The sequence below is a fragment of the Salvelinus sp. IW2-2015 genome, linkage group LG18 (assembly GCF_002910315.2).
Source record: "Salvelinus sp. IW2-2015 linkage group LG18, ASM291031v2, whole genome shotgun sequence".
NCBI lineage: Eukaryota > Metazoa > Chordata > Actinopteri > Salmoniformes > Salmonidae > Salvelinus > Salvelinus sp. IW2-2015.
This window is the reverse complement of record NC_036858.1, coordinates 24843268-24870367: the sequence shown is the minus strand read 5'-3', so window position 1 is coordinate 24870367 and position 27100 is coordinate 24843268. Positions and strand designations below refer to the sequence as shown.

At 42.0% G+C, this 27100-nt stretch overlaps 1 protein-coding gene across 1 annotated transcript in view; it reads left to right on the top strand.

The window, feature by feature from the left end:
• wdfy4 (WDFY family member 4) overlaps positions 1-24939 on the top strand; it is a 172783-nt gene extending 147844 nt beyond the window's left edge. Inside the window, 7 exon segments of the mRNA XM_070448191.1 lie at positions 9011-9168; positions 9345-9503; positions 9612-9791; positions 10547-10750; positions 11367-11457; positions 19515-19641; positions 21738-24939. Of these exon segments, the coding sequence (XP_070304292.1) occupies positions 9011-9168; positions 9345-9503; positions 9612-9791; positions 10547-10750; positions 11367-11457; positions 19515-19641; positions 21738-21801 (983 nt within the window). The 3' untranslated portion in view covers positions 21802-24939.
• The last annotated feature ends 2161 nt before the right edge of the window (positions 24940-27100 follow it).

Sequence of the window (27100 nt, the reverse complement as noted above, 5' to 3'; positions counted from 1 at the left end):
AAAAAGAACAGTCTAGGACATGGGTGGCTGAAGTCTTTGAAAATGTTTAGGGCCTTCCTCTGACACCATCTGGTATAGAGGTCCTGGACGGCAGGGAGTTCGGCCCCAGTGATGTACTGGGCCGTGCACACTGCCCTTTGCCTTGCGGTCGGATGACGAGCAGCTGCCATACCAAGTGGTGATGAAGCCAGTCAAGATGCTCTCAATGGTGCAGCTCTATAACKTTTTGAGGATCTAAAGGGCCAATGCCACTTTTTCAGGGAGAGGGAGAAGAGGCATAGGTGTGCCCACTTCATGACTGTGTTGGTGTGTTTGGACCATGATAGGTCCTTAGGTATGCAGGGGGTAGATCAGTTATAATTTTGCAGATAGATTGTGACTTCTATCAATGTAATTGTTTGCATCATTTCCAATCCCCCATATATATTATTTTGGAAATATATCTATATATATATTATTTTAAATATATATTTCCTTTGTTATTTTCACCTAACCCTACCACCCCTACCCTAATTGGAGTAAACTAATGTACAACAATACTTAAGCTTCTATTTCTAGCTTMTTTATACTATATACATTTTACGGACACAGTATATTTTACATTAGATATCTTTTGTTTGTTTTTAGTCCAAGCGTTCAGCTACCCTCAACCCATCCCATTTATTTCTGAAGAACATCCAATTTTAATTTCTAGCTGCCATATATTTTTCCACTGTGCTGTGCTGAAGCTTTCTATTCTCATAGTTTCTACAGATTGTAAATCACCCAGCAATCCTATTTGCAGTCAGCTTCAAGTAACTGTTTTTCAGCCATTCCCGAACCTGCGACCAAAAACAAGCTACATATGGGCAGTACCAAAACAAGTGATGTAATAATTCGGTCTCTTTGCAGCAATATACAGTACCAGTCAAAAGTTTGGACACGCCTTCTCATTCAAGGGTTTTTCTACATTGTAGAATAATAGTGAAGACATCAAAACTATGAAATAACACATATGGAATCATGTAGTAACCAAAAAAGTGTTAAACAAATCAAAATATATTTTATATGAGATTCTTCAAAGTAGCTTTACCTGGAACACTTTTCCAACAGTCTTGAAGGAGTTCCCACATATGCTGAGCACCTGTTGGCTGCTTTTCCTTCACTCCTCCACCAAAGCAATTGGGTTGAGGTTGGGTGATTGTGGAGGGCAGGTCATCTGATGCATCACTCCATCACTCTCCACTCTCCAATAATATGCCCAATCTCTTATTGTCCGAGTGTGACTCCCTCCCCATGGGTTTCTGCAGGCAGTGTTGCCAGCACTGCCACTACCTGGGTGGGGGTACTCCACTGGAATTCCCACCGGCTAGGTACAAGGTCATCAAGGTTCTCATTAGCAGCTTTGAGAAAATCCTTGAATATTATGCTCAGCCATCAGAGGGCTTTGGTTTTTGGACCTACCCTGCCAGGCAGGCTCAGACTCTTGAGGGGGCGGTGTTGCTTTAGTGGGTCTCTGCATTAACCTTTCTGTCATGGCTGCATAGCCCTATAAAACAGATAAGGACTTCTCCTTAGTGGTTGGGTCACCCAGGTGGGTGTCTAGGATATGATAGGACAAAAATAAACAAACTGTACAGTTGTATTTTAATTTGAAAATGTATGTTCCATATCAGCACAAAAGTGAAGACTCTCGCTCTGTCACAACTCCTGCTCGCAGACACACATGGGTTCTGGCATTTGCAACCATTTTCCTTACTCAAAACACACAGCCATCCCATCTTCCAACACACCCACTTCACCTTCTTTCTTACGCATGTCACACTTCTGCCGCATGGCAACGACAGAGTGCCCGGACAACTCCTTGGGTGTCACAGGGGCATCCAGGGGCTATACAGGCTTAACCGAAGTGCCCTCTCTCCCACTACCACCAGGCTCATGGTTCGACCAAAGCCTTGGATGGCGCTACGAGAGGCACGGCGGTTAAGGTCTGTAATCATATGGATCTCATCCGTGTTGGGATGAGGTGGTCAGGCAGAGATGGCTCCACCRGACCCTTACCTGGATCTTGCTGGAGAGGGCCTTGTACCATGAGCTCTTGGCCTCCCTGAGACAAGCTGGTATCTTGGGAAGCAGTTGCATGACAGGGGCCGAAGCGAATGGAAGTCTCTTCCCATTGTACAGATTCCTTAAGCAATTCTGGTACCACAAGGCAGCCGGCCACTCGATGCCGGCTGTGGCTCACTTGAAAACATCAAAGAGACTAAATTCCAGGAGGGGAGATTTGCAACTCCTCTGTCCTGGGGGCAGGGATTAGAGGTGGTGAAAGAGAGGTGTTTTCACCCACCATCTCAGTTTCAAAGTTGAGGATACCCACAAGATTAATCCCATCATTGTCCTTGTCATCCCCTAGCTCGCCATCCCTTGGCACCAAGTCATCAGACAGTGAGGGGGTGGAATCAAGGCTATCCATAACCTCGCCCCAACTGGGCTTGGCTGTGTGAGACTGAGACTCCACCTCAGCCGGAGGCTTAGAAGCGATGAAGGGGTTAGAGAAAGTGTAGCATTTGAGCCTCCTTCTCAAACCCGCTCTAGTCATTACTTTACAATGCTTGCAGGACTCGGGACGTCGAGTGCTGCCTGATCATGTTCCCGTCCCAGGCAATCGATGCATAGAAGGGGAAAATCCTTCCCAGCAATCATAGAACCGCAAGCTCAAGAATGTGGGGTTTCAAGTGCCTTGCTACGTTCACCCTGGGATGGGGCAGCAGTAACCATTGTACAGGGCAGGGCTTGCAGATATGAAGACACCTATTAGGTGTGAGCTAGCTAGTTACAAGCCTTGCTAGGGTTAGCACCGTCTGAACGCTAAGCCACGAGGCTAGTAATGTGTTAGCTAGCTAGCAGTTACCTTGTGGCCAAGGTGTGCTGTAGCTAGTACAGTGCTAGCCGAAGGGAACCTTGTAGGGGAAGTTCTCTTTCGTGTAGATATACTCCCATTACGTAGAGCCGTTAGGCAACAAGTTGGTATAAATAACACAAACAAGTAAATGTAGGTGAAAATTAGATGAGAAAAGGGAGGAAGCAATAGTATMGTGTTGCAGGTAGAAATGCTGGTGTTGTTAGTTAGCTTTCCAGCTAGCTAGGCAAGTTAGTTCGGTGAGGGCTAACCAAGTCTCGATAGCTAGCCTGTGACTCTCGGCACCACCAGAGACTGAAAATTAATTMTACTCGAAGCAAAACATTCCTTTTGGTCAGTACCGACCACATTCGGTAGTGTCAACCTCGCGGTTTGCCAGAGAACAGTTCAGTAGGAGACAGGAATCATTCTGAGGAGAGCTTCAGGAGCATTCGAGAACTCTTTGCAAGGAAGAGAGGCGAGAATGACCAGAGTCGCGTCTTATGAAGAGGAGAGGGGCTCAACTAATTTGCTATTCGACCTGTCTGTCTCCAACAGACGCTGTGATTGGTACCTTAGTTAGAGAATCGGATAGAGTGAATCCCCATAATGAGATATCGAAATTATATATGTGACTCGATTCAGGAAACTAGGCGTATGTCGCAAGTCATGACTTCACAGGAGAGCCGTTTGAACATAAACACATTTTAATTTATCAAAATGCGTTTTTTTGGCAGAGATGCCTTTTCGAACATGTGAACTTTCATGTGCTTTATTAACAAACGTATATGACATCCGTAAATTATGAGACTTGTTGGTTAAAAACGTATTTGGGATAGGCGTCCCGCTATCTGGKAGCTGGAATTACATARAACACATAGCTTTCCATTATAAGAGCCTGGGAGCTCAAACAAACAAAATCCAGTTGGTTTTTCTTTGGACTTTTGCCTGCCATATCAATTGTGTTATAGTCTCAGACATTATTTTAACATTTATAGAAACTTCAAAGTTTTTTCTATCCAATGCTACCAATTATATACATATCCTGGCTTCTGGGCCTGATTAACATGATAGCTAAAGAGATGGAGAAAACACTTGTCTCCGGATTACATCTTCAAACTAAGGTTACCTGTGGTATTGCAATCCTGAAACGGAGATGCGTCCATGATGCATGTTGATATATACAGGTAAGATAGTCTAACGCTAGCTAGCTACATTTTCAGGTATTACACATTTCTAATTTTGACAGAAAGTGGTTTCATTTCAAGCTAAAGTGTAGTGTTAGCTAGCTAACTAACGTTAGCTGGGTGGCTCCCTAGCTGACGTTATTATCTGTTTCCCAGAGATGTTTGTTTTTCTAGTTACATGCTGACCAGACCGGCCACGTCRCGTGCGCGAGCGTCTCAAAATAAATTTTGAAATTCATGTTATTCAACTATTGCACCCACACTGCTCGCACGCGCCAACGAGCKTCTGCGATGCCAAGGGCTAAAATAGAACTCCTTTCTATTTCTGACGCAGATCGCGCTGCAAGTCCTGCCTCCCCCATCTCCTCATTGGTTTATAGAAGCAGGTACCCACGTGCCATCTCTTCATTGGTTATACCCACGTGGGTGATTGAAAGACGAACTTTGTTGCCGGTTGTCGTGGTAATACTATGAAAGTTTAGATGCGATCACCATATAAGTTCAAAGATGAAAAAGCCTGGAAGGAGGAGAGATGACTAGAAACGATTCGGTTGGCCGTTTTATGTGTGTATTAATTGTCGGAGTAGAGGTCCTTGTGCATTTCAGGTAAWATAACAACTCAATGTTTATGTCCCAGGACAAATTAGCTAGCAAAAGCAAGCTAGCTAAATAGGACAAATTAACGTTAGCTAGATAACAATGGGCCTGGTTGGTTAGCTCCCAGCACTGTGGCATTGTTGGCACATTATTCATTGTTGTTTGGCTCGTTAGCTGGCTCTTTGGCTAACGTTACATGACGTGTGTGAACTTAAACGTTGTTTACCTGTTTGGTTTTATTTCTTTTTTTTAACAATATGTTTGTAGATTTTTCTTCTTTAACAAGACCCATATAAGCAGAAATATTACATTWAAAAAATAACAGCAAAAACCACATCAAAAGTTAACAGCAACAACAATATAAATAAAAATTWAATAGTGAAACATCTAAGACAAATCAAACGTGTTACAGAAGCATAAAACCACCAAAAGTACATTTTAAAGTGGTCTGATCCAATAGGATAGAACATATTTGGGACAAATTTCAGTTGAAGCACAGCGCCACAAGCCAATCGAATATCTCACCACCACCCCATATCCACACAAAGCATAGTACACTACCCAGAGTTCCCTTCATTAGCCAATATTTTACCCACCCAATCACTCTGCTCAACAAAATCCMAAAATTGTCCCCAAACCTTTTCAAAAGTGTTTCGTTTACCCTTAACCGTAAATGTTATATTTTCCATTGTTAGGCAAGACGACATTAGCCATTGGGCAATAATAGGCCTGTTCACATTTTTCCAGGCAAGAGCTATCAAGCGTTTTGCTTGCAACAAGCACATATCTATAAATGTTTGTACTTGGTTCTTTAGATGAGGATTGATTCGGTACAACCCCAGGATAAACACTTTGGGCTGGAGAGGCAATTTTACTGATACTATTTGGGATATAATATGTGATACCTCCTTCCAAAAATCTTGAATTTTCTCACAGTCCCACAGACAATGATACAGAGTTGCTTTAGAGTGATTGCACTTGTAGCATATATCTGGAACTGTACTATTTAACTTATTTAACTTAGCAGGACTTACATATGTTCGATTCAACCAATTGTATTGCAATAGTTTTAGCCGAGTATTCACAGTCTGTGTCTGAGCCTGAGTACATATATACTACTCCATTCGTCCAAGACTATGTCCTCACAAATATCTTCCTTCCAAGAGTTCCGTTTTTGCGCAGATGATTCGGTTGACTGGCTCAAACTTTAAATACCTGTTTAGACAAAACCGAAAGCAACAGTTTGAAAAAWWTCCGAAAAATAGGTAAAAGTTTAACTTTACATTGCTATTACCACTTCTTCAGCGTTGCTCCGCTTCCACCAACCTGCCTAGCTTCTCAARAAACTTCTCCGCCTCGGCTGGTGTTTCAAAAATGTAGGAACGATCGCCGTGGGAGACCCCTAGGCGCGCTGGAAAGATGATTCCATACCGGATAGCCTTAGCCCATTAGCCACTGCTTGACACTGTCGAAGCATTTCAGCTGCTTGTGGAATGACTTCCATGGAGAGATCTGGGAAGAACATAACTTGCCGATTCTTGTAGAGTACTCTCCCTTTCGCCCTGGCTGCATTCACCACGCGCATCGTATCTTTATAGTTTAAGAACTTCATTATCAGAGCCCTTGGGGTCGTATCGTGGGCCAGAATTCCGATGAGCTCTCTCAATGATAAAAGTAGAGCGGAGTGGCTCCATCTCCAGAGCCTCGGGAAGCCACCGCTCTAGGAATGAGCAAGCATCGCTCCCCTCAGCGCCTTCAGGGAGATGTACTAGTCTCAAGTTCGATCTCCTGCTGCGGCCCTCCAAATCAACTAGTTTACAGGTAAGCGATTCAACCTTTTCCACAAGATGATGGCCTTGAGGATTTCGGAGCTTACTGCACGTGTGGGCTATAACGTTCTCTTCGGTTCCAGAGATGCGTACCTTAGCCTGAGAGATTTGCCCAGCACATTCTTTGACTTCAATGTTAACGTTGTCCACTGCAGACAGTACATTTTCAAATTTKATATAGAATTATACATTAATATCTTTGATGGCTTTGAGGATTTCGGAGCTAACTGCACGTGTTCATCGCCTCAGTCCTGCTTCCACCACTAGCACATGAAGCTAGCACGGCGTCTTCGTCCTCAGACCCACTAAACTTTCACTCGTTAAGTCTGGCTTTTAGGTGTGACTTTTCCTTGTTGGCATTGTGGGTTTTGGAAGCTAATAATCTATTACTGCCTTTCCTGGTACATTAAGCTTAAACCTCCTGTTGTGTTCCTTTCATGTTAATTTATAATCACCTATAATGGGGCGGTCATTTTGGACCGGGAACACTGTGTTCCCGGTCCAAAATGACCGCCCCGTTATAGGTGATTATAAAGGGAACACTGTGTTCCCGGTCCAAAATGACCGCCCCGTTATAGGTGATTATAAATCCACAATAATAAATATATTATCGCCTAATGTTTTGTTAGATCTTTTTATCAACTTAAGTTCTTGTGAACATTACACGTTTTGAATTTCTATTTGCTATTCATGGCCTGTAAGCCTCATTGACCTGAGCTCATACAACTCGTTTTTGAGTAAAAATAGCATAATGTATGGATTATTTTGACTATAACAAATACTCAGATGAAACCTATTGTGCTATTTATCACAGACTACTTTGTGTCAAAGTTTAACAAGGTCTTTCTCCTCCTTACCAGTGTCATGATCAAAGATATGATCAAGAGCCTCACATACAGTATATCGTTTGGTCATTGTGAGCAAGGCCTCAAAAAAGCTTTATATACCAGAGCTGCAAGAAAAGTTATATATATTATTGAAACAATGTTGCGATTGTTTGTGAGAATGCCAACAGGWGTGGTTCCCATGGGGCAAAGATTCTATTGGGGAAAGGTTCCCGTGGAGGTTGCCATGGAAGCCAAAAAGGGGATTTAAAAAAATAAATGTATTTCAMCTTTATTTAACCAGGTAAGCCAGTTGAGAACAAGTTCTCATTTACAACTGCGACCTGGACAAGATAAAGTAAAGCAGTGCGACACAAAGAACACAGAGTTACACATGGGATAAACAAACGTACAGTCAATAACACAATATAAAAATCAATATACAGTGTGTGCAAATGTAGTAAGATTAKGGAGGTAAGGCCATAAATAGGCCATAGTGGCGAAATAATTACAATTTAGCAATTAAACACTGAAGTGATAGATGTGCAGAAGATGAATGTGCAAGTAGAGATACTGGGGTGCAAAGRAGCAAAAAAAWAAATAACAATATGGGGATGAGGKAGTTGGGTGGGCTATTTACAGATGGGCTGTGTACAGGTGCAGGTGTGTGTACAGGAGTGAGGTGTGTGTGTGTGCTCAAAAACACATGCATGTGGGGGTCTAGGAGAGGAAGAGTGTCCATCTGATGAATGGGCATGTACCTGAACAATAAAAAAAAAAACGAATTGTAGTCTCACCCATTAATTTCTAATGACCGGTCACAGGTGTACAAAAGTTACATTAAACACCCAACATTTTCTGAAAATCATCAAAATGTATTTTGTGTGTTCAGATGCCCTGTGTGAACAAAGTCATGGAACCTTATGACAATCAGATTAAATTAACTACATTTTTCAGAGAGAAAACTTGTAAATCGGTCCAATTCGACCGGAACACAGCAGGAGGGTTAAGGGTAAACTTATTTCAGGATTTATTTCAAATTTGTAGCGGAGCTAAAAAGGATGTGACTGATCAGCTCTGCGTCGTACCGGAAGYCTCTGTTTGCTTTTCTAGTTAGAGCCTAATGTTAGGCATTGTTGGCACTTTGTTCATTGTTGTTTAACTAGCTAACGTTAGCTGGCTGGCTAACGTTATTATTAGTTTCCCAGAGTCTACTTCTCATCTGTGCTTGCTTCGTCGCTGGTTCTGTTRGATTGGTAGCTAACTTGCAGTGGCGATTAGTGGCTACAGGTGTATCCACTCAGGTTGCCTCTGGTGATTTCCTAACTATGAGATAAGGGTATGAACCAGGTGTGAAAAGGTGCTGGTCAAACAGCACAAGAGACACATTGTAACTCGTACACACAGAACATCATACCCCCCTTTTAATCAGTAGGCCAGATAGTTTTTGTGGACAGAGAGGTTCTTATCCCAGAGAACAACAAACTTCTCCTATGTCCCTCTATTCTCTCCATCTTTTCCTCTCCTCACCCTTTCCCTCTCGTCTCTTCCTCCCCCCCAGAACTCCTTTGTGGTGCATTAAGCCAGGTGGTTTGTGTGGATAAAGAGGATCTGGACTTCTTTTACCTCCTTCTATTCATATCTCGATCTCTTCTTCTCCTCACCCTTTCCCTCTCTCCTCTTCCTCCCCTTCAGAGCTCCTTCGTGGTCCAGTAGGCCAGGTGGTTTGTGTGGACAAAGAGGTTTTGGTCGTAGAGAAGAACAGACTACTGATCCCTCCTCTGTGGAATGTCTACTTCTCCTGGGGCTTCCCTGATAACTCCTGCTCCTTCGGACACTACACCACTGAGAAAGTATGTACACTATGGAGGCCTTTTATTCACTTACTCACACTAACAAAGGTTCAATTAGATTGCCATCCATCCATCATGAGGTAGCAACATGACATGAAGCTTTAACGTTGGCCAAACCATTTCCAACATAGACAATGGCTAACATTTGTGTGTGTATTTCTATTTCCCTTTCCTAGACCTTTGCTGTATGCGAGAGTGTGTGTGACTGGGGGGAGATGCTGTGTGCAGCGTGTCCCAACCAAACTACCATAGTCACTGCTGGGACCAGCTCAGTGGTGTGTGTTTGGGATGTTTCCATCAGCAAGGACAAACTCACTCACATGAAACTCAGACAGGTGTGTGTGATGTGGTGTGAGAGTGATGTGGTGTGAGTATGTATCTAGCCCAATACACAGTAAAATGTGTGTGTGTTTGATAAAGTGAATCTCATATTGGTCTCCCAGGCGCTGTATGGTCATACCGATGCAGTAACGTGTCTGGCGGTGTCTGAGGTTCATGGAGTGATAGTCAGCGGTTCTCGTGACCTCACCTGTATACTGTGGGACCTTGAGGAACTCAACTACATCACTCAGCTACCTGGACACAAGGCTAGCATCACAGCACTTGCTATCAATGACCTCACGGTGAGTCTACACTCTCTTTTACCTCTTTCACATCATTATCTCTCCCTCTCTCTCTCTCTTTTTTCCTMTTTTTCTCCCCCCACAAGGCCAGAATCCATGTGCTAACTATCAACAACATCTGAGAGTTGACCTCTTTCTATACCTCCTTTTGTATCCGTCTATCGCTTTTCTTTCCACTTTCTATTTCTCTCTTTAGTGGGATCCTGTTGGACCCTGCCTGCTGACTGATAAACATGTAAAAAAAAAAGTACAACACAAGTACATAGGGACCATCGTCGTTTAGCTAGTCTATTGCACGAGCATTCCTGGAACTCAGAATGAGGAAGGGAGGATTCCCTTTTCTGGCTGCACACACATCCTCTACTATGCTCGGTGCTCATAGGCCTACCATGTGTGTGGTCACTGATAGAGACACGTTTCCGTTCATTCCCTCAATTGTTTGTATTTGTATTTATTATGGATTCCCGTTAGCTGCTGCCAAAACCGTGTGTGTGTGTGTGTGCGCATGTGTCTGTGCCAATGTTTGTGTTGCTTCACAGTCCCGCTGTTCCATAAGGTGTTTTTTTAATCTGTTTTTTATATCTAATTTTACTGCTTGCAACAGTTACTTGATGTGTAATAGAGTCCCATGTAGTCATGGCTCTATGTAGTACGGTGTGCCTCCCATAGTCTGTTCTGCACTTGGGGATTTGTTGCGTGGCCAACGCCTTTTACCTGTGTATGTGTGTATGTTAACCCTCTCCTCTCTCCTTCAGGGTGAGATAGCATCGTGTGCAGGGCCGGTCCTGTACCTGTGGAGTATGAAGGGTCAGTTACTCACCTGGCTCGACACATCCTGTGGCTCTGATGTCACTTCCTGCAGCTCAGATGGGGACATCCTGTCTGTCTGCTTCACTCAGAGACACGAGTGGGATCCACGAAACGTTATAGTAACTGGCTGTGCTGACGGGATAGTGAGGGTAAGAGAGTGAGCGTGTGTGTTTGCTAGTTCTTATTCGACAGCTGTGTATGTGTGTCTTGCCTACTACTTACTAAAACTACCTAATGTGTACCAATCATACTAAATACTATTTAGAACTTAGTGTTTAGTAGAAATGTATGCAGTAAGCATCAAATATCAACATCCTAGGCTAACCCATAATGAGAATGCGTCATATAATGCAAAATTGCATTGTTTCCTACCATTCGTTCATTTTGTACAATGCGTCCCCTTATATGATTATCAGTTAATTATCAGCTTTTGTCAAACACACGTGGGTTTGAAAATACTTTATTTTCTCACTAGTGTGCAGCGTAATCTACTAAATGAAAGGCAGAGATGTGTTTGACATCCTGGCATTTAAATCATATCGAATTTTGAGATTTCATATAATATAAAACCTTATATTATCGCACAGCTAATCAGCCTACTACTTAGAACACAAGTACGAGTATTCGGACACAGCCTGATTATTTGTGTGTGTGCATGTGCATCAGGGTGTTGTGGGAGGTTTGTGTGTGTGTATGTACGTGCCTATGTGCATGTGTGTCTGTGCTTAATGCGTTCAGTTATGTTGAATTGTTTGTGTGTAACAGATCTGGAGGACGGAGTACACTAGAACATCACCTGATCCTCCACAGCAGCCCACGTCCCCAGGACAGGATCAGCCAGCAATGACCATAGACGGTAATGCTAATGCTAATTTCATGCTAATAACAACAAGACATAAATATTCCTCAAATGAGAAGAATAAGATTTTTTTTTTTAACACTTCTGGTTCATAATCAAATAAGTGCTTTTATACTCCCCCACATATTCATTTGGACAGTGAAGCTAAAACTTTTAATTTGGCTCTATACTTCAGAATTTTGGATTTGAGATCAAATGTTTCATATGAGGCGACAGAACAGAATGTCACATTTTATTTGAGGTTATTTTTATACATATTTGTTTTAGCGTTTTTAAATTAAAGCACTTTATGTATCTAGTACCCCCATTTGAAGGTGTCATAAGAATTTGGACAACTCACTTAAAGGGCTCTATTTTTGGGTGGTACTAGTGTCAAACACACGTTAGTTTGCATTTCGTCATGTAGAAACTGGCGCACTGCCATTTTTCAGCCCTAACGCTATGTTTGGCAATATACCTGTCTAACACAGCTCGCTTGCGCTGAGGTGGGAGGGGTGGCACTATTTGAAGTGTGTCCTTTAAAACAAGTGCAAAAGTGACAATTTCATGTAGCGCTAATGGGAAGTTTTAAGACACACAAAAAGCAGGTCTTAACGGTATCGCAGTTTATAATGGCATGGATTTTGAGAGCGGAAGTGCAGCCTATCCAGCCATGATGCACAGTGCTCATGGAAGGAGAGATGTGCCCTTTGTGCCAGTGAATCTCGTGAATCTCTTGGTTTCCCCCATTTTGTTTAATTTGAGTAAAAACAAAGCATAGGCTAATCAAGGCTGGTTTAGCAGCATTGCATAGGTGCGTCTATTTTATCCTTGCCATAAACCAAAAGTAGACTAAGAATAAAGAGGTTTAAAATGGTCTACTGAGGGTGCTGTTTAAATGGTCTACTGAGAGGTTTTTGCCCTCATGCTTTTTCATTATTTACAATTCACATACCTGTATTTCGCTTGTTCACGTAGGCTACATTTTCAAAGAGCGCCCCTCGTCCGATTACCATTCCAAACTATTCAGTCCTCCTATGATGCCATTTTTTTTGAGAATCTGCCTTGCACATCAGCAACGATGCAATTGACAGGAGCCTAGTATTTTGTAAAGACGTTTGAATTTTATGCATAAAGGCATTTAGGCCTACGTGTGCACACAGTGCCATGGAACAAGGGAAGTTATTTATAATATCATGCTTCTTGAACCCCTTCCTATTTAGAAATATTGTTGTTTAAAAAAACAGATGGATTGTTTTTTGTTTAATTTAATTAAAAACCAAACTTATTAGAAAGATTCACCATCCATGGGTTTATGGTGAGAACGTACATGGCTTGAATGCAATGTCTGGTATTTCTGGAGAAGTGCAAATAAGATCTGTAAGATGGTTCCGTGATGTTTATAAAACATTACATTTGCGATGAGTGGACATTCCCATTTTCTCTTTATATTGGATCTTTATCCAGCTCCTGTGTAACGTTTGGACGTGCATTAAACMCTCCATAGTCTAAATTGCCTTGTCTGTATTATATGCCCACAGGGAGCAATTATGGTGCCTGTAACTGTTTTTAGACATACCTATTTCAAAGAAGTTGTTGTTTCATTTTTATCAGAATTTTATTTGAATTATACATGTCTTTTTAGGCCTTATCGATAGCCTAGTGAATTTAATCTTGCTTATTGACTATGTTTGCCTCGTCCTATGTTCAGACTGCAATGTACAGTCGGCCTAGCCCCTATATCAGTATGAACGCTATAGCCTATGTTTAACAATGGATTTCCATATTGAAGCAATTACAACAATGTGGACTGCAAATAGTCTGGATAGCAATTTGACTAGATGTTCAGGAGTCTTGTGGCTTGGAGGTAGAAGCTGTTTAGAAGCCTCTTGGACCTAGACTTGGCGCTCCGGGACCGCTTGCCGTGCAATAGCAGAGAGAACAGTCTATGACTAGGGTGGCTAGAGTCTTTGACACCGTCTGGTATAGAGGTCCTGGATGGCAGGAAGCTTGGCCACAATTACTGGGCCGGCCTAACCACCCTCTGAAGTGCCTTGCGGTTGGAGAAAGAGCAGTTGCCATACCAGGCAGTGATGCAACCAGTCAGGATGCTCTCAATGGTGCAGCTGTAGAATCTTTTGAGGATCTGAGGACCCATGCCAAATCTTTTCAGTCTCCTGAGGGGGAATAGGTGTTGTCGTGCCCTCTTCACGACTGACTTGGTGTGCTTGTACCATGTTASTTTGTTGTTGATGTGGACACCAAGGAACTTGAAGCTCTCAACCTGCTCCACTGCAGCCCCGTCGATGAGAATGGGGGCGTGCTCAGTCCTCTTTTTCCTGTAGTCCACAATCATCTACTTTGTCTTGATCAAGTTGAGGGAGAGGTTGTTATCCTGGCACCACACGGCCAGGTCTCTGACCTCCTCCCTATAGGCTGTCTCATCGTTGTCGGTGATCAGGCCTGCCACTGTTGTTTCATCGGCAAATTTAATGATGGGTTGGAGTCGTGCCTGGCAGTGCAGTCATGAGGTAACAGGGAGTACAGGAGGGGACTGAGCATGCACCCCTGGGGGGCTCCTGTGTTAAGGATYAGCGTGGTGGATGTGTTGTTACCTACCCTTACCACCCGGGGGCGGCCCGTCAAGAAGTCCAGAATCCAGTTGCAGAGGGAGGTGTTTAGTCCCAGGGTCCTTAGCTTATTGATGAGCTTTGAGAACACTATGGTGTTGAACGCTGTAGTCAATGAATGGCATTCTCACATAGGTGCTTGTTCGTCCAGGTGGGAAAGGGCAGTGTGGAGTGTAATGGTGATTGCATAATCTGTGGATCTGTTGGGGGGGGTAGGCAAATTGGAGTGGGTCTAGGGTTTCTGGGATGATGGTGTTAATGTGAGCCATGACCAGCCTTTCAAGGCACTTCATGGCTACAGATGTGAGTGCTACGGGTCGGTAGTCGTTTAGGCAGGTTACCTTAGTGTTTTTGGGCACAAGGACTATGGTGGTCTGCTTAAAACATGTTGGTATTACAGACTCGGAAAGGGAGAGGTTGAAAATGTCAGTGAAGACACTTGCCAGTTGGTCAGTGCATGCTCGCAGTACACGTCCTGGTAATCCGTCTGGCCCTGCGGCCTTGTGAATGTTGACCTGTTTAGAGGTCTTACTCGGCTGTGGAAAGCGTGATCACACAGTCTTCCGGAACAGCTGGTGCTCTCATGTACTGTATGTTTCAGTGTTATTTACCTCGATGCGAGCATCAGAGTAGTTTAGCTTGTCTGGTAGGCTTGTGTCTGATGGAAGCTCTCAGCTGTGCTTCCCTTTGTAGTCTGTAATGGTTTGCAAGCCCTGCCACATCCGACGAGTGTCAGAGCCAGTGTAGTACCATTCGATCTCAGTCCTGTATTGAAGCTTTGCCTGTTTGATGGTTCGTTGGAGGGGATTGTTGGATTTCTTATAAGCTTTCGGGTTAGAGTCCCGCTCCTTGAAAGCGGWAGCTCTAGCCTTTAGCTCAGTGCGGATGCTGCCTATAATCCATGGCTTCTGGTTGGGGTATGTACGTGCGGTCACTGTGGGGATGACGTCATTGATGCACTTATTGATGAAGCCAATGACTGATGTGGTGTACTCCTCAATGCCATTGGAGGAATCGCGGAACATATTCCAGTCTGTGCTAGCAAAACCGTCCTGTAGCTTAGCATCTGCTTCATCTGACCACTTTTTTATTGATCTAGTCACTGGTGCTTCCTACTCTGGGTGTGCGTTTTCTTGTTTGCTTATGGCGGAATACAGCTCATTCAGTGCTGTCTAAGTGCCAGCCTCTGACTGTGGTGGTATGTAAACAGCTACAAAGAATACAGATGAAAACTCTCTCGGGAGGTAGTGTGGTCTACAGCTTATCATGAGAAACTCTACCTCAGGCGAGCAATAGCTCGAGACTTCCTTAGATATCGTGCACCAGCTGTTGTTTACAAAATACATAGATCGCCGCCCCTTGTCTTACCAGACGCCGCTGTTCTATCCTGCCGGTACATTGTTTAGCCAGCCAGCTAGCTGTATGTTGATGTTGTCGTTGTTCAGCCATGACCCCTTGAAGCATAAGGTGTTACAGTTTTTAATGTCCTGTTGGTAGTTTAATCTTCCACATAACTCGTCGATTTTATTGTCCAAAGATTGCAAGTTGGCTAGCAGAATGGAGGGAAGTGTGGGTTTATTCGGCTGCCTGCGAATTCTCAGAAGGCAGCCGGACCTTCGTCCCCTCTTTCTCCGCCTCTTCACTCAGATCACAGGGATCAGGGCCTGTTCCCGAGGAAGCAGTGTATTCTTTGCATCATTCCAGGTTTTTCTTTATTTTTGCCTTTTGCTACATTGTAGAATAATAGTGAGGACATCAAACCTATGAAATAACATATATGGAATCATGTAGTAACCAAAAAAAGTTGAAAAAAATCTAAATAGATTTTATATTTAAATTCTTCAAAGTAGCCTCCCTTTGCCTTGATGACAGCTTTGCACACTTGGCATTCTCTCAACCAGCTTCATGAGGTAGTCACCTGGAATGCCTTTCAATTAACAGGCGTGATGTGTTAAAAGTGAATTTGTGGAAATGATTTCCTTAACTTCTTATGGCTGCAATCCTGGTAACGGAATGATATGACAACAGCCAGTGAAAGTGCAGGGCGCCAAATTCAAAACAACAGAAATCTCATAATTAAAATTACTCAGACATACATGTTTATTATACCATTTTAAAGGTAATCTTGTTGTTAATCCCACCAAAGTGTCCGATTTCAAATATGCTTTTCAGCGAAAGCACTACAAACAATTATGTTAGGTCACACCAAACCACAATAAGCACAGCCATTTTTCCAGCGAAAGATRGCAGTCACAAAAAGCAGAAATATAGCTAAAATTAATCACTAACCTTTGATGATCTTCATCACATGACACTCATAGGACTTCATGTTACACAATACATGCATGTTTTGTTTGATAAAGTTCATATTTATATAAAACAAATCTGAGTTTACATTAGCGCGTTACATTCACTAGTTCCAAAAACATCCAGTGATAGTGCATAGCCACATCGTTTCAACAGAAATACTCATCATAAATGTAGATGATAATACAAGTTATACACATGGAATTATAGATATACCTCTCCTTAATGTAACCGCTGTGTCAGATTTCAAAAAAACTTTACGGAAAAAGCAAATCATGCAATAATCTGAGACGGAGCTCAGAACAAGAGTCAAATTAGCCGCCATGTTGGAGTCAACAGAAACCAGAAAWWACATKATAAATRTTYMCTTACCTTTGATGAWCTTCATCAGAATGCASTCCCAGGAATCCCAGTTCCACAATAAATGTTTGATTTGTTCGGTAATGTCCATCATTTATGTCCAAATAGCTACTTTTGTTAGCGCGTTTGGTAAACACATCCAAAGTCACGAAGCGCATTCACTAAAAGCAGACGAAATGTCAAAAAGTTCCGTAACAGTCAGTAGAAACATTTCAAACGATGTATTGAATCAATCTTTAGGATGTTTTTAACATAAATCTTCAATAATGTTCCAACCGGAGAATTCCTTTGTCTTCAGAAGTGCGATGGAACAGAGCTCACTCTCACACGTGCATGGTCAGCGCATGTTCAGGTCATGGTAGACCTTACTCAATCCCCTCTCATTCGGCACCCCTTCACAGTAGAAGCATCAGACAAGGTTCTAAAGACTGTTGACATCTAGTGGAAGCCGTAGGACATGCAAAATGACCCATATCCCACTGTGTATTCGATAGGCGAATACCACAGATTCTCAATTGGATTGAGGTCTGGGCTTTGACTAGGCCATTCCAATACATTTAAATGTTTCCCTTAAACCACTCGAGTGTTGCTTTAGCAGTATGCTTAGGGTCATTATCCTGCTGGAAGGTGAACCTCCATCCCAGTCTCAAATCTCTGGAAGACTAAAACAGGTTTCCCTCCAGATTTTCCCTGTATTTAGCGCCATCCATCATTTCTTCAATTCTGACCAGTTTCCCAGTCCCTGCCGATGGAAAAACATCCCCACAGCATGATGCTGCCACCACCGTGCGCCACCGTGCTTCACTGTGGTCGTCTCGGGGGTTTGCACCAGACATAGCGTTTTCCTTGATGGCCAAAAAGCTCCTTTTAGTTTCATCAGACCAGATTACCTTCTTCCATATGTTTGGGGAGTCTCCCACATGCCTTTGGCGAACACCAAATGTGTTTGCATATTTTTTTCTTTAAGCAATATCTTTTTTCTCTGGCCACTCTTCCGTAAAGCCCAGCTCTGTGGAGCGTACGGCTTTAAGTAGTCCTATGGACAGATACTCTAATCTCCGCTATGGAGCTTTGCAGCTTCTTCAGGGTTATCTTTGGTCTCTTTATTGCATCTCTGAATAATGTCCTCCTTGCCTGGGCCATGAGTTTTGGTGGGCGGCCCTCTTTTGGCAGGTTTGTTGTGGTGCCATATTCTTTCATTTTTTTAACAGATTTAATGGTGCTTCGTGGGATGTTCAAAGTTCCGGATATTTTTTTATAACCCAACCTTGATCTATACTTCTCCACAACTTTGTCCCTGACCTGTTTGTGGTGTTGCAGACTTTGGGGCCTTTCAGAATAGGTGTATATATATTGAGATCATGTGACAGATCATGTGACACTTAGATTGCACACAGGTGGACTTCATTTAACTAATTATGTGACTTCTGAAGGTAATTGGTTGCATCAGATCTTTTTTAGGGACTTCATAGTAAAGGGGGGAATACATATGCATGCACCACTTTTCCGTTTTTAGTTTTTTTGAAATTTTTTAAACAAGTTATTATTTGAATTTCACTTCACCAATTTGGACTATGCGCAGGCATGCATATCCACTATTTGAGCTGTTCTTGCCATAATATGGACTTAGTCTTTCACTTTTACCAAATCTTCTGTATACCCACCCTTAAATTGTCAAAACACAACTGATTGGCTCAAACGCATTAAGAGGGAAAGAAATTCCACAAATACATTTTTAACAAGGCGCACCTGATAATTGAAATGCATTCCAGGTGACTACCTCATGAAGCTGGTTGAGAGAATACCAAGAGTGTGCAAAGGTGTCATCAAGGCAAAGGGTGGCTACTTTGAAGAATCTCAAATATATCATATATTTTGATTTGTTTAATACATTTTTGGTTATTACATAATTCTGTTACTTTTACATAAAGTGCTTTCATTTTAAAACGGTAAATCAGATATGTTTAAATATACCCTCAAATACAATGTGACATTCTGTACTGTTGCCTCATATGAAACATTTGATCTCCAAAATGCTGGAGTATATAGCCAAATTAAAACTTTTAACTTCACTGTCGAAATAAATACGCAGGGAAGTGATACTGTGATAGAAGTGATCTATGAGGGAGACTCAAATAACAACATATATTTCAGAGAAATCTTTCATAGATATCTGTTTGTATATGGTGTTTAGTGTGAGCAGATCATTCTGAGCCACCCATCTCTTAGTCTGACTGTTAGCTTCCAGAATTTACAATTATTAAAGATACCGACAGTTAACACTGATGAGCAATTCTGCTGATGTGTGTGTTCGGGCGCGCATGCGTGCGTGAGCGTGTGTAATTTAGAAAGCAATAATACCCAGTTGTTATTTGTTTAGACCTGTTTATTGTTTATTCTTCCCACTAACAGCCTGCTGACCATGTAATATACACTACTGTAAATACAGCCTCTGGTGATGCCTCTGAAGGTTTTTTGTTCCTTTAAAGTTTGTCAGGGTCAGAGGTTGAAAAAGACCCTGATTGACTACTTTAAAAAGATATCCTTCCCTCCTCGAATAACTCTGACATGATTAGATAGGTGAAAGCGTGGAGACCCGTTTGTCTGTGTTGTTATGTTATATTTTTGTTGTATCCTGTACTATAGGTCTAGCAGGTCAGGTCTGAGAGAGACCTCTTGTGTTGTTGTTATACAGTATAACAGGAGATCCCTTGTACTGTAGGTCTATTAGTGCAGGACTGATTTTATACTGTTGTAATATTGTTAATTGCTGTGTAGGAATGTCGGTTCCGAGTCAGAGCTGGGAGAGACACCTGGTGTTGTGTCGGCCGCTAAACAGGAGTGAAGCAGTGTCCAGACGGCGCTACAAAAACAACCCTGCAGTCACTGCTATAGCCATGTCCAGGTACTGCATGCACACACGCACGCACACACGCACACATGTCCGGCACGTGTACAGATAGGGCTCTACCTGTGCAAAGCACATTCCCCTTACCCCTTTCAGTCTCCCTTTTCGGTGGTGGCATAATTTCCAGAAAAATTATACTTAAAAAAAAAAAAAAAAATTGTTCTGAACCCAAGTCGTCTATTCTCATGGTTCAGAACGCATCTTGATTGTTGAGCATTGACCAATCATCAGCATTGGAGAGCAAAGGCGGGCGCGCATATCCAGTTTAGTGACCAAATAACTGCCTGGCAAAAACAGATGAGGCCTACGTTTATATCATCCATATAAAATACAATATACTACTGACTCATCTTTGCCAGATTGATAATTTTCCTATTTCGGATAGGCCTAGTTTGGGTGGTTGCTGGCTATATGTCTAATTATAAGCAGCTGTAACATCGCACTGCCTTCAATATTATGAGATGAAGATGTAACATATTTTGGTGAATTTATTACTATATTTGTGAGGAAGAACAGGGCTGCCCGGCTGGCAACGAACACTCGTCAGGCAGGCTGCCCTCCAAACTGATGGCGCGGTGCAGAAAGAACATGCTTTCCATCAGATCCTGCTACCGCTGTTACAAGTAGTCCAAATTCTTGCTCTGGACCAGAGAAGTGACATGATATATCCCCAGTTGATATTGGCTGCYAACATTAACGATTTTCAGCTCCAAATACAGGTGTAAAACACAGTTTATTTTTGTAGCCTATCTTGCGTTTTGAAAATTCATCACCGTTTCTGGATGTAATGACAGGTTATATTTGTGCAGCGATTGTGCGAGTAAGTTTGGTGTGCATACAGTGCCTTGCAAAAGTATTCATCCCCTTGGCGTTTTTCCTATTTTGTTGCATTACAACCTGTAATTTAAATAGATTTTTATTTGGATTTCATGTAATGGACATACACAAAATAGTCCAAATTGGTGAAGTGAAATGAAAATAATAACTTGTTTAAAAGAATAAAAAAWAAAWAAWAWTWAAACRGAAAAGTGGTGCATTCATATGTATTCACCSCCTTTGCTATGAAACCCCTAAATAAGATCTGGTGCAACCAATTACCTTTGGAAGTCACATAATGAGTTAAATAAAGTCCACCTGTGTGCAATCTGAGTGTCATATGATCTCAGTATATATACCTGTTCTGAAAGGCCCCAGAGTCTGCAACACCGTTAAGCAAGGGGCACCATTAAGGGGAAACATTTAAATGTCTTGGAATGACCTAGTCAAAGCCCAGACCTCAATCCAATTGAGAATTGCTGTACACCAGCAGAACCTGTCCAACTTGAAGGAGATGGAGCAGTTTTCCCTTGAAGAATGGGCAAAACTCCCAGTGACTAGATGTGCCAAGTTTATAGAGACATACCCCAAGAGACTTGCAGCTGTAATTGGTGCAAAAGGTAGCTCTACAAAGTATTGACTTTGGGGGGGTGAGTAGTTATGCACGCTCAAGTTCTGTTTTTTTTGTCTTATTTCTTGTTTGTTTCACAATAAAAAATATTTTGCATCTTCAAAGTGGTAGGCATGTTGTGTAAATCCAATGATACAAACCCCCCAAAAATCAATTCTAATTCCAGGTTGTAAGGCAATAAAATTGGAAAAATGCCAAGGGGGGTGAATACTTTCGCAAGCCACTGTATGTTCATGTGCGTGCGTTTTGTACCACTCCTTTTTGGGGGTCACAGGTCAAAAGGTTTGAAAACCACTGGGATAAAGGATAGTGGCAACAAATGGAGTTGGATTGAATATAGTAATGGTAGCCTACAGCATTTCTTATAATCTTATTTTTTGATTGGAATTGTGTTGGTCATTGTAAATAAATGCAGCATTTATTCCAGCTCAAAATAGTTTTGGAAAATACTTAACTCCTCAGATTGTGCTGCTGTCCCCTATTCTTGTAATAATTGCTCAACGACTCTGTGAACCCGTTTGCGGGATTGTTTTTGGGGGGGTGCCMCTTTTTTAGTTTGAGCATATGCCCTCCAAAAGGTCTGTGCATGGCCTTGATGCACGCACAGCTATGATAAACCATTCAATGTATGCCTCTGTGTTTACAGGACCCATGCTACTCTGCTGGTTGGAGATGGCTGGGGTAGAGTCTTCACCTGGACCTGTGAGTGATGGGGAAGGAGCAGTTGAGTGTGTCTGTTTGTGTGTGCTTGCGTGTGGGTGTGGTGTGTGTGCATGTGCGTGCATGGGTGGGTGGGTGCGTGAGTTCCATACAACCAACAATACACCAAAACCCAGCCTGCACTTCAGGAACCTCTTATTGCACTGCACATGTGCACTCTTTCACCAGCCCCTGCCTCACCTCCAGACCGACCACCACACTCCAATCGTAGAGAGATGTTCTCTCTCTCAGTCTCCAGGCACAGGGGAAAAATGGAGAGAGGGAGGATCAGGATTTTCTTTTTGAGTGTTTACAAACTATTTACACTGGACCTTATTACAAGATTAACACATGACATGGAAGGAACAGATCAATGAATCATGTGGTTTCAACCTATATACAGATCGTACATTTCAATGTACTTTATAGTATTAACATTTAGGTATTTTGTTGATGAAGCCCGATTATTTAATTGGGAATGTATCTGTTTACAATGCATTCGGAAAGTATACCGACCCCTTCACTTATTCTAAAATGGATTAAATAACAAAAGTCTCATGAATCTGCACACAATACCCCATAAGGACAAAGCGAAAACAGGTTTTTAGAAATTTATGCAAATGTATTATTTATGTATTTACAAAAGCATTCAGACCCTTTGCTATGACACTCAAAATTGAGCTCAGGTTCGTCCTGTTACCATTGATCATCCTTGAGATGTTTCTACAACTTGATTGGGTCCACCTGTGGTAAATTCATGCATGTCAGAGCAAAAACSAAGCCATGAGGTCAAAGGAATTGTCCATAGAGCTCCGAGACAGGATTGTCTCGAGGCACAGATCTGGGGAAGTGTACCAAAAAATGCATGCAGCTTTAAAGGTCCCCAAGAACACTGTGGCCTCCATCATTCTTAAATGGAAGAAGTTTGGAACCACCAAGATTCTTCCTAGAGCTGGCTTCCCGTCCAGAGAGCAATTGGGGGAGAACGGCCTTGGTCAGGGAGGTGACCAAGAACCCGATGGTCACTCTGACAGAGCTCCAGAGTTCCTCTGTGGGAGATGAGAGAACCTTCCAGAAGGACAACCATCTCTGCAGCACTCCACCGATCAGGCCTTTATGGTGGAGTGGCCAGACGGAATCCAGTCCTCAGTAAAATGCACATGACAGCCCGCTTGGAGTTTGCCAAAAGGCACCTAAAAGACTCTGACCATGAGAAACATGGTCTGGTCTGATAAGACCAAGATGGAAATATTTGGCCTGAATGCCAAGTGTCATGTCTGGAGGAAACCTGGCACCATCCCTACAGTGATGCATGGTGGTGACAGCATCATGCTGTGGGGATGTTTTTCAGTGGTATGGACTGGGAAACTGGTCAGAAGAGACTGTTGAGGATCGAGGGAAAGATGAACGGAGCACAGTACAGAGAGATYCTTGATGAAAACCTGCTCCAGAGCACTCAGGATMTCATACTGGGGAGAAGGTTCACCTTCCAACAGAAAAACAACCCTAAGCAGACAGCAAAGACAATGCAGGAGTGGCTTCGGGACTAATCTTTGATTGTCCTTGAGTGGCCCAGCTAGAGCCTGGACTTGAACCCGATTGAATGTCTCTGGAGAGACCAGAGGAAATAGCTGTGCAACAAAGCTCCCCATCCAACCTGACAGAGCTTGAGAGGATCTGCAGAAAAGAATGGGGAGAAACTCCCCAAATACAGGTGTGCCAAGCTTGTAGCATCATACCCAAGAAGACTCAAGGCTGTAATCGCTGCTAAAGTGCTTCGACAAAGTACTGAGTAAAGGGTCTGAATACCTATGTAAATGTGATAGTTCCATTTTTTATGTTTAATACATTTGCAAAAAACTCGAAAAGTACTGTTTGCTTTGTCATTATGGGGTATTGTGTGTAGATTGAGGAGGGGGGGAAAAAACGATGTAATCCATTTTAGAATAAGGCTGTAATGTAACAAAATGTGGAAAGAGTGAAGGGGTCTGAATACTTTCCGAATAACTCTGTTTGCTGTTATTGTGGTGTCCTGGATCCTTTATTTGGAGTTGCTTTGGACACACAAACACACACACACTGAGCGTCAAAACAGGAAGTTCAATGTCGATACGACATTGTTTATTTCAGCCAATTACATAGAAAGTGGAACCAATAAACAAAACAGAATTACATTTAGAAAAAACTGTGGTCGTACGATCTCAGACTGTTGTTTACATGTGGAAGTATGCAGAGAACCAAAAAGCTGAGCTTGGATTTTTTTCCCACTAAACATGCACTGACAACATTTCCTGTTGAGTGGCCTGTTTATAAGCAGTATGGTATGCTTCAGACCCAGATTTCTAACCCAGCATTCTCTAGACAGAGAGGGGGAGAGATGCATGTTAAGAGGGAAAATCCCAAACACAGCTCTCTCTCCGTCTTTTCCCCTCTCCCCATCTCTCCCTCCATCACTATGCTCCATGGCCGCCAATAGATGAGGGCTCCCAGCAAACTGGGAACATTCCCAGAACATTACCTAACATTCCCATTAAGTTCTAGTTAGGATTTTATCTAACATGATGATGATACAGTAACATCCCAAAAACATTCAATAGAATGTTTTTCATAACAAAATGTTTTTTTCTTCAGAAAATGTTTTAAATGAAAAATCCTTGATATTCTCCTAATGTTCACTAAAATGTTGTGCACAACATTTGTAACCACAGAACATTCCCCAAACGTTCTCATTAGGTTTCCAGGTACTGTAATGTAATAACACAATGTACCAGTAATAATTTTACAACATACTGCTGCAACAAAATGTGAACGCAATAGAAATGGTTCTGAGAAAACATTACTGGAACATTCTGCTAATGTTGATGGAGATTAAAAACACCCATAACAAGAAGCAGGGAATATCCCCACAATGCTCTCATGAAGTTATAGTGTGACGTCATGACATGATTGTTCCAATAATGTTCCCTCAACATTCTTCAGAAATCATGTCTGGATTCCATTAAATTAGTTCTGACATTACTGGAACATCCCGCTAACATTAATGGAGATGACATACGAGACACCTACTGTATAACATTGCGGCAATGTTCTGCTAATATTGATGTGTAATGTATCATTATTAAATGAAGTTTCCAAACTTTTAAACATGGCATTTCAGTCTTCTTACATCATTATATGTTATTAGAGTTTTGTCCAAACATAGCTATATCCTTTTTAAAGACAGATTTGAACCTTCGATCTGCAGGCTACTTAGTCGGCTTCGCCACCAGGATCCTAATGTTTCTAGTGGATTTCCCTTTGTACTGAAATCCTTAAATCATAATCCAAACTATGGCTATATGTCTTAGTACATATGCACATCTATGTAAACCTCACCACAAACTGACAGGCAATAATTTGACATGATTTCTGAAATCAAGTTTGTAGGAGAAATAAAATCCAAAACATCCAACTTTACAGTATATGAAGAAGATTAGTAGAGTAGGAAATAATAGACAATACTTATTTTTCTACATTTAGTCATCTTCACTTTTGCAAAGACAAAGACCACAACCTGGAAGTCAGAGTAAAGGTATAAACAGCTTTATATTTGTGTTAGTCCCAGTGGCTCAGTGGATTGATTCCAGGGATAACACTCCAATGCTCCTGGGGTCGGTCAACAAAATATGGTAAAACTATGTTTGTACAATAACATTTCAGATAAATTGTCATGTGATTCCAAATAATTGCCATTCGTGTGTGTGCATAGATTGTTGTACAACTAACTTCCTCAACAGTAAGATAACACATGAACACATGGACTGGGGACAACTAGATTTGTATCATTCTGGGAACATTCTATAAACATTGAGGGAATGTTTTGTGCACCCTGATACGAACATTGTAAGAATGTCATCACAACTGGACAGATTTTTTCCTTTCTAGGGAGTTTTTCCTAGCCACCGTGCTTCTACACCTGCATTGCTTGCTGTTTGGGGTTTTAGGCTGGGTTTCTGTACAGCACTTCGAGATATTAGCTGATGTACGAAGGGCTATATAAAATAAACTTGATTGATTGATTGATTGGACAGTTTTAGTGTAATAGGAACAAATATCTTGGCATATGCCCACAATGTTCCCAAAACCGAAATAAATGTTTTAGGAAATTTGAAAGAACATAAAAAATGTTTTCTGGGAAAGTTCTTGCAACATCAGGCAAATGTTTTTTCAATGTAATAACAGCATTGTAATCATCAGCACAACTGGGCAATGTTTGTGTTTTGGCAACATATCTCTTGTCATGCCCCCACAATGTTTCCACATCCAAAATAAATATGTTAGGAACTATTAAAAACCATAAAAATAATATTCTGTAAGCGTTCTTGTAACATCAGGTGAATGTTTTTTTCACCCTAAAAGAAACATTGTATAATTATCCACACAACTGGACAGTTTTGGTGTTTTGGCTAAAATATATTTTGTGATGTCACCACAATGTTCCCACCAGACTGTTCCCACAACCTAATGAAACATTCTGCGAACCTTTTAAATAACAGACTAAATTGTGTAATGGGAAAGTTTTTACAACGTCAGGTGAATGTTTTATACAAACACTACTGTTATGAGAACATTTGCCTCAACCTAGCGAATGTTCTGGGAACTTTTACAGAACTAATTTTGGTTTGCTAGGCTCTGTCTTTAACCTTTGAGCGTGATGCTAATTGTGCTAAGTGGAGTGGCTTAATAGACTGGAAAATAGTCCCATAACTCTCCCATAGAGCCAGCTATGACCTTCTCAGAGACAACAGTCCACGGCCGTTCTCTCTCCTCCACTGGCTTTATGATATTAAATGCCACACCGTTGGGTTCCTCAGAATAATTAAATCAAATAAATTATAGCACCTAGGCAGAACCATCTTGTAGTTTAACCCAATTATAGTGCACTGTAAAGCTAATTATTAAGCGTGATTACAATTCGTTTAATTTGAATAAATGTTCCCATTAGAGGGTTCATCCCAGTCACTGACTCCACCTCCTCCTCCTTCATATCTCTCTTCTCGCTCTCTGCCCCCACGTTCTCTCTCTCATTCTCTCCATCCATCCCATCACTCCATCCATCCTTCACAATCTGACCTTCACAAAATGGCCTCCTCCTTCACCCCTGGTGGGCAGTAGAGCATGGAACCTCCTACCTCTGGGATGAGTCACATGTGTGATGTTATGTCTGTGGTGTTTATGACTGGGGTGTGTTGTTGAAAATCTAGAACATAGACTGAAAATGAGTAGTGCTGCTGTGCTTAAGTAAGATGTCTGTCTTTCTGTCCCGTGAGA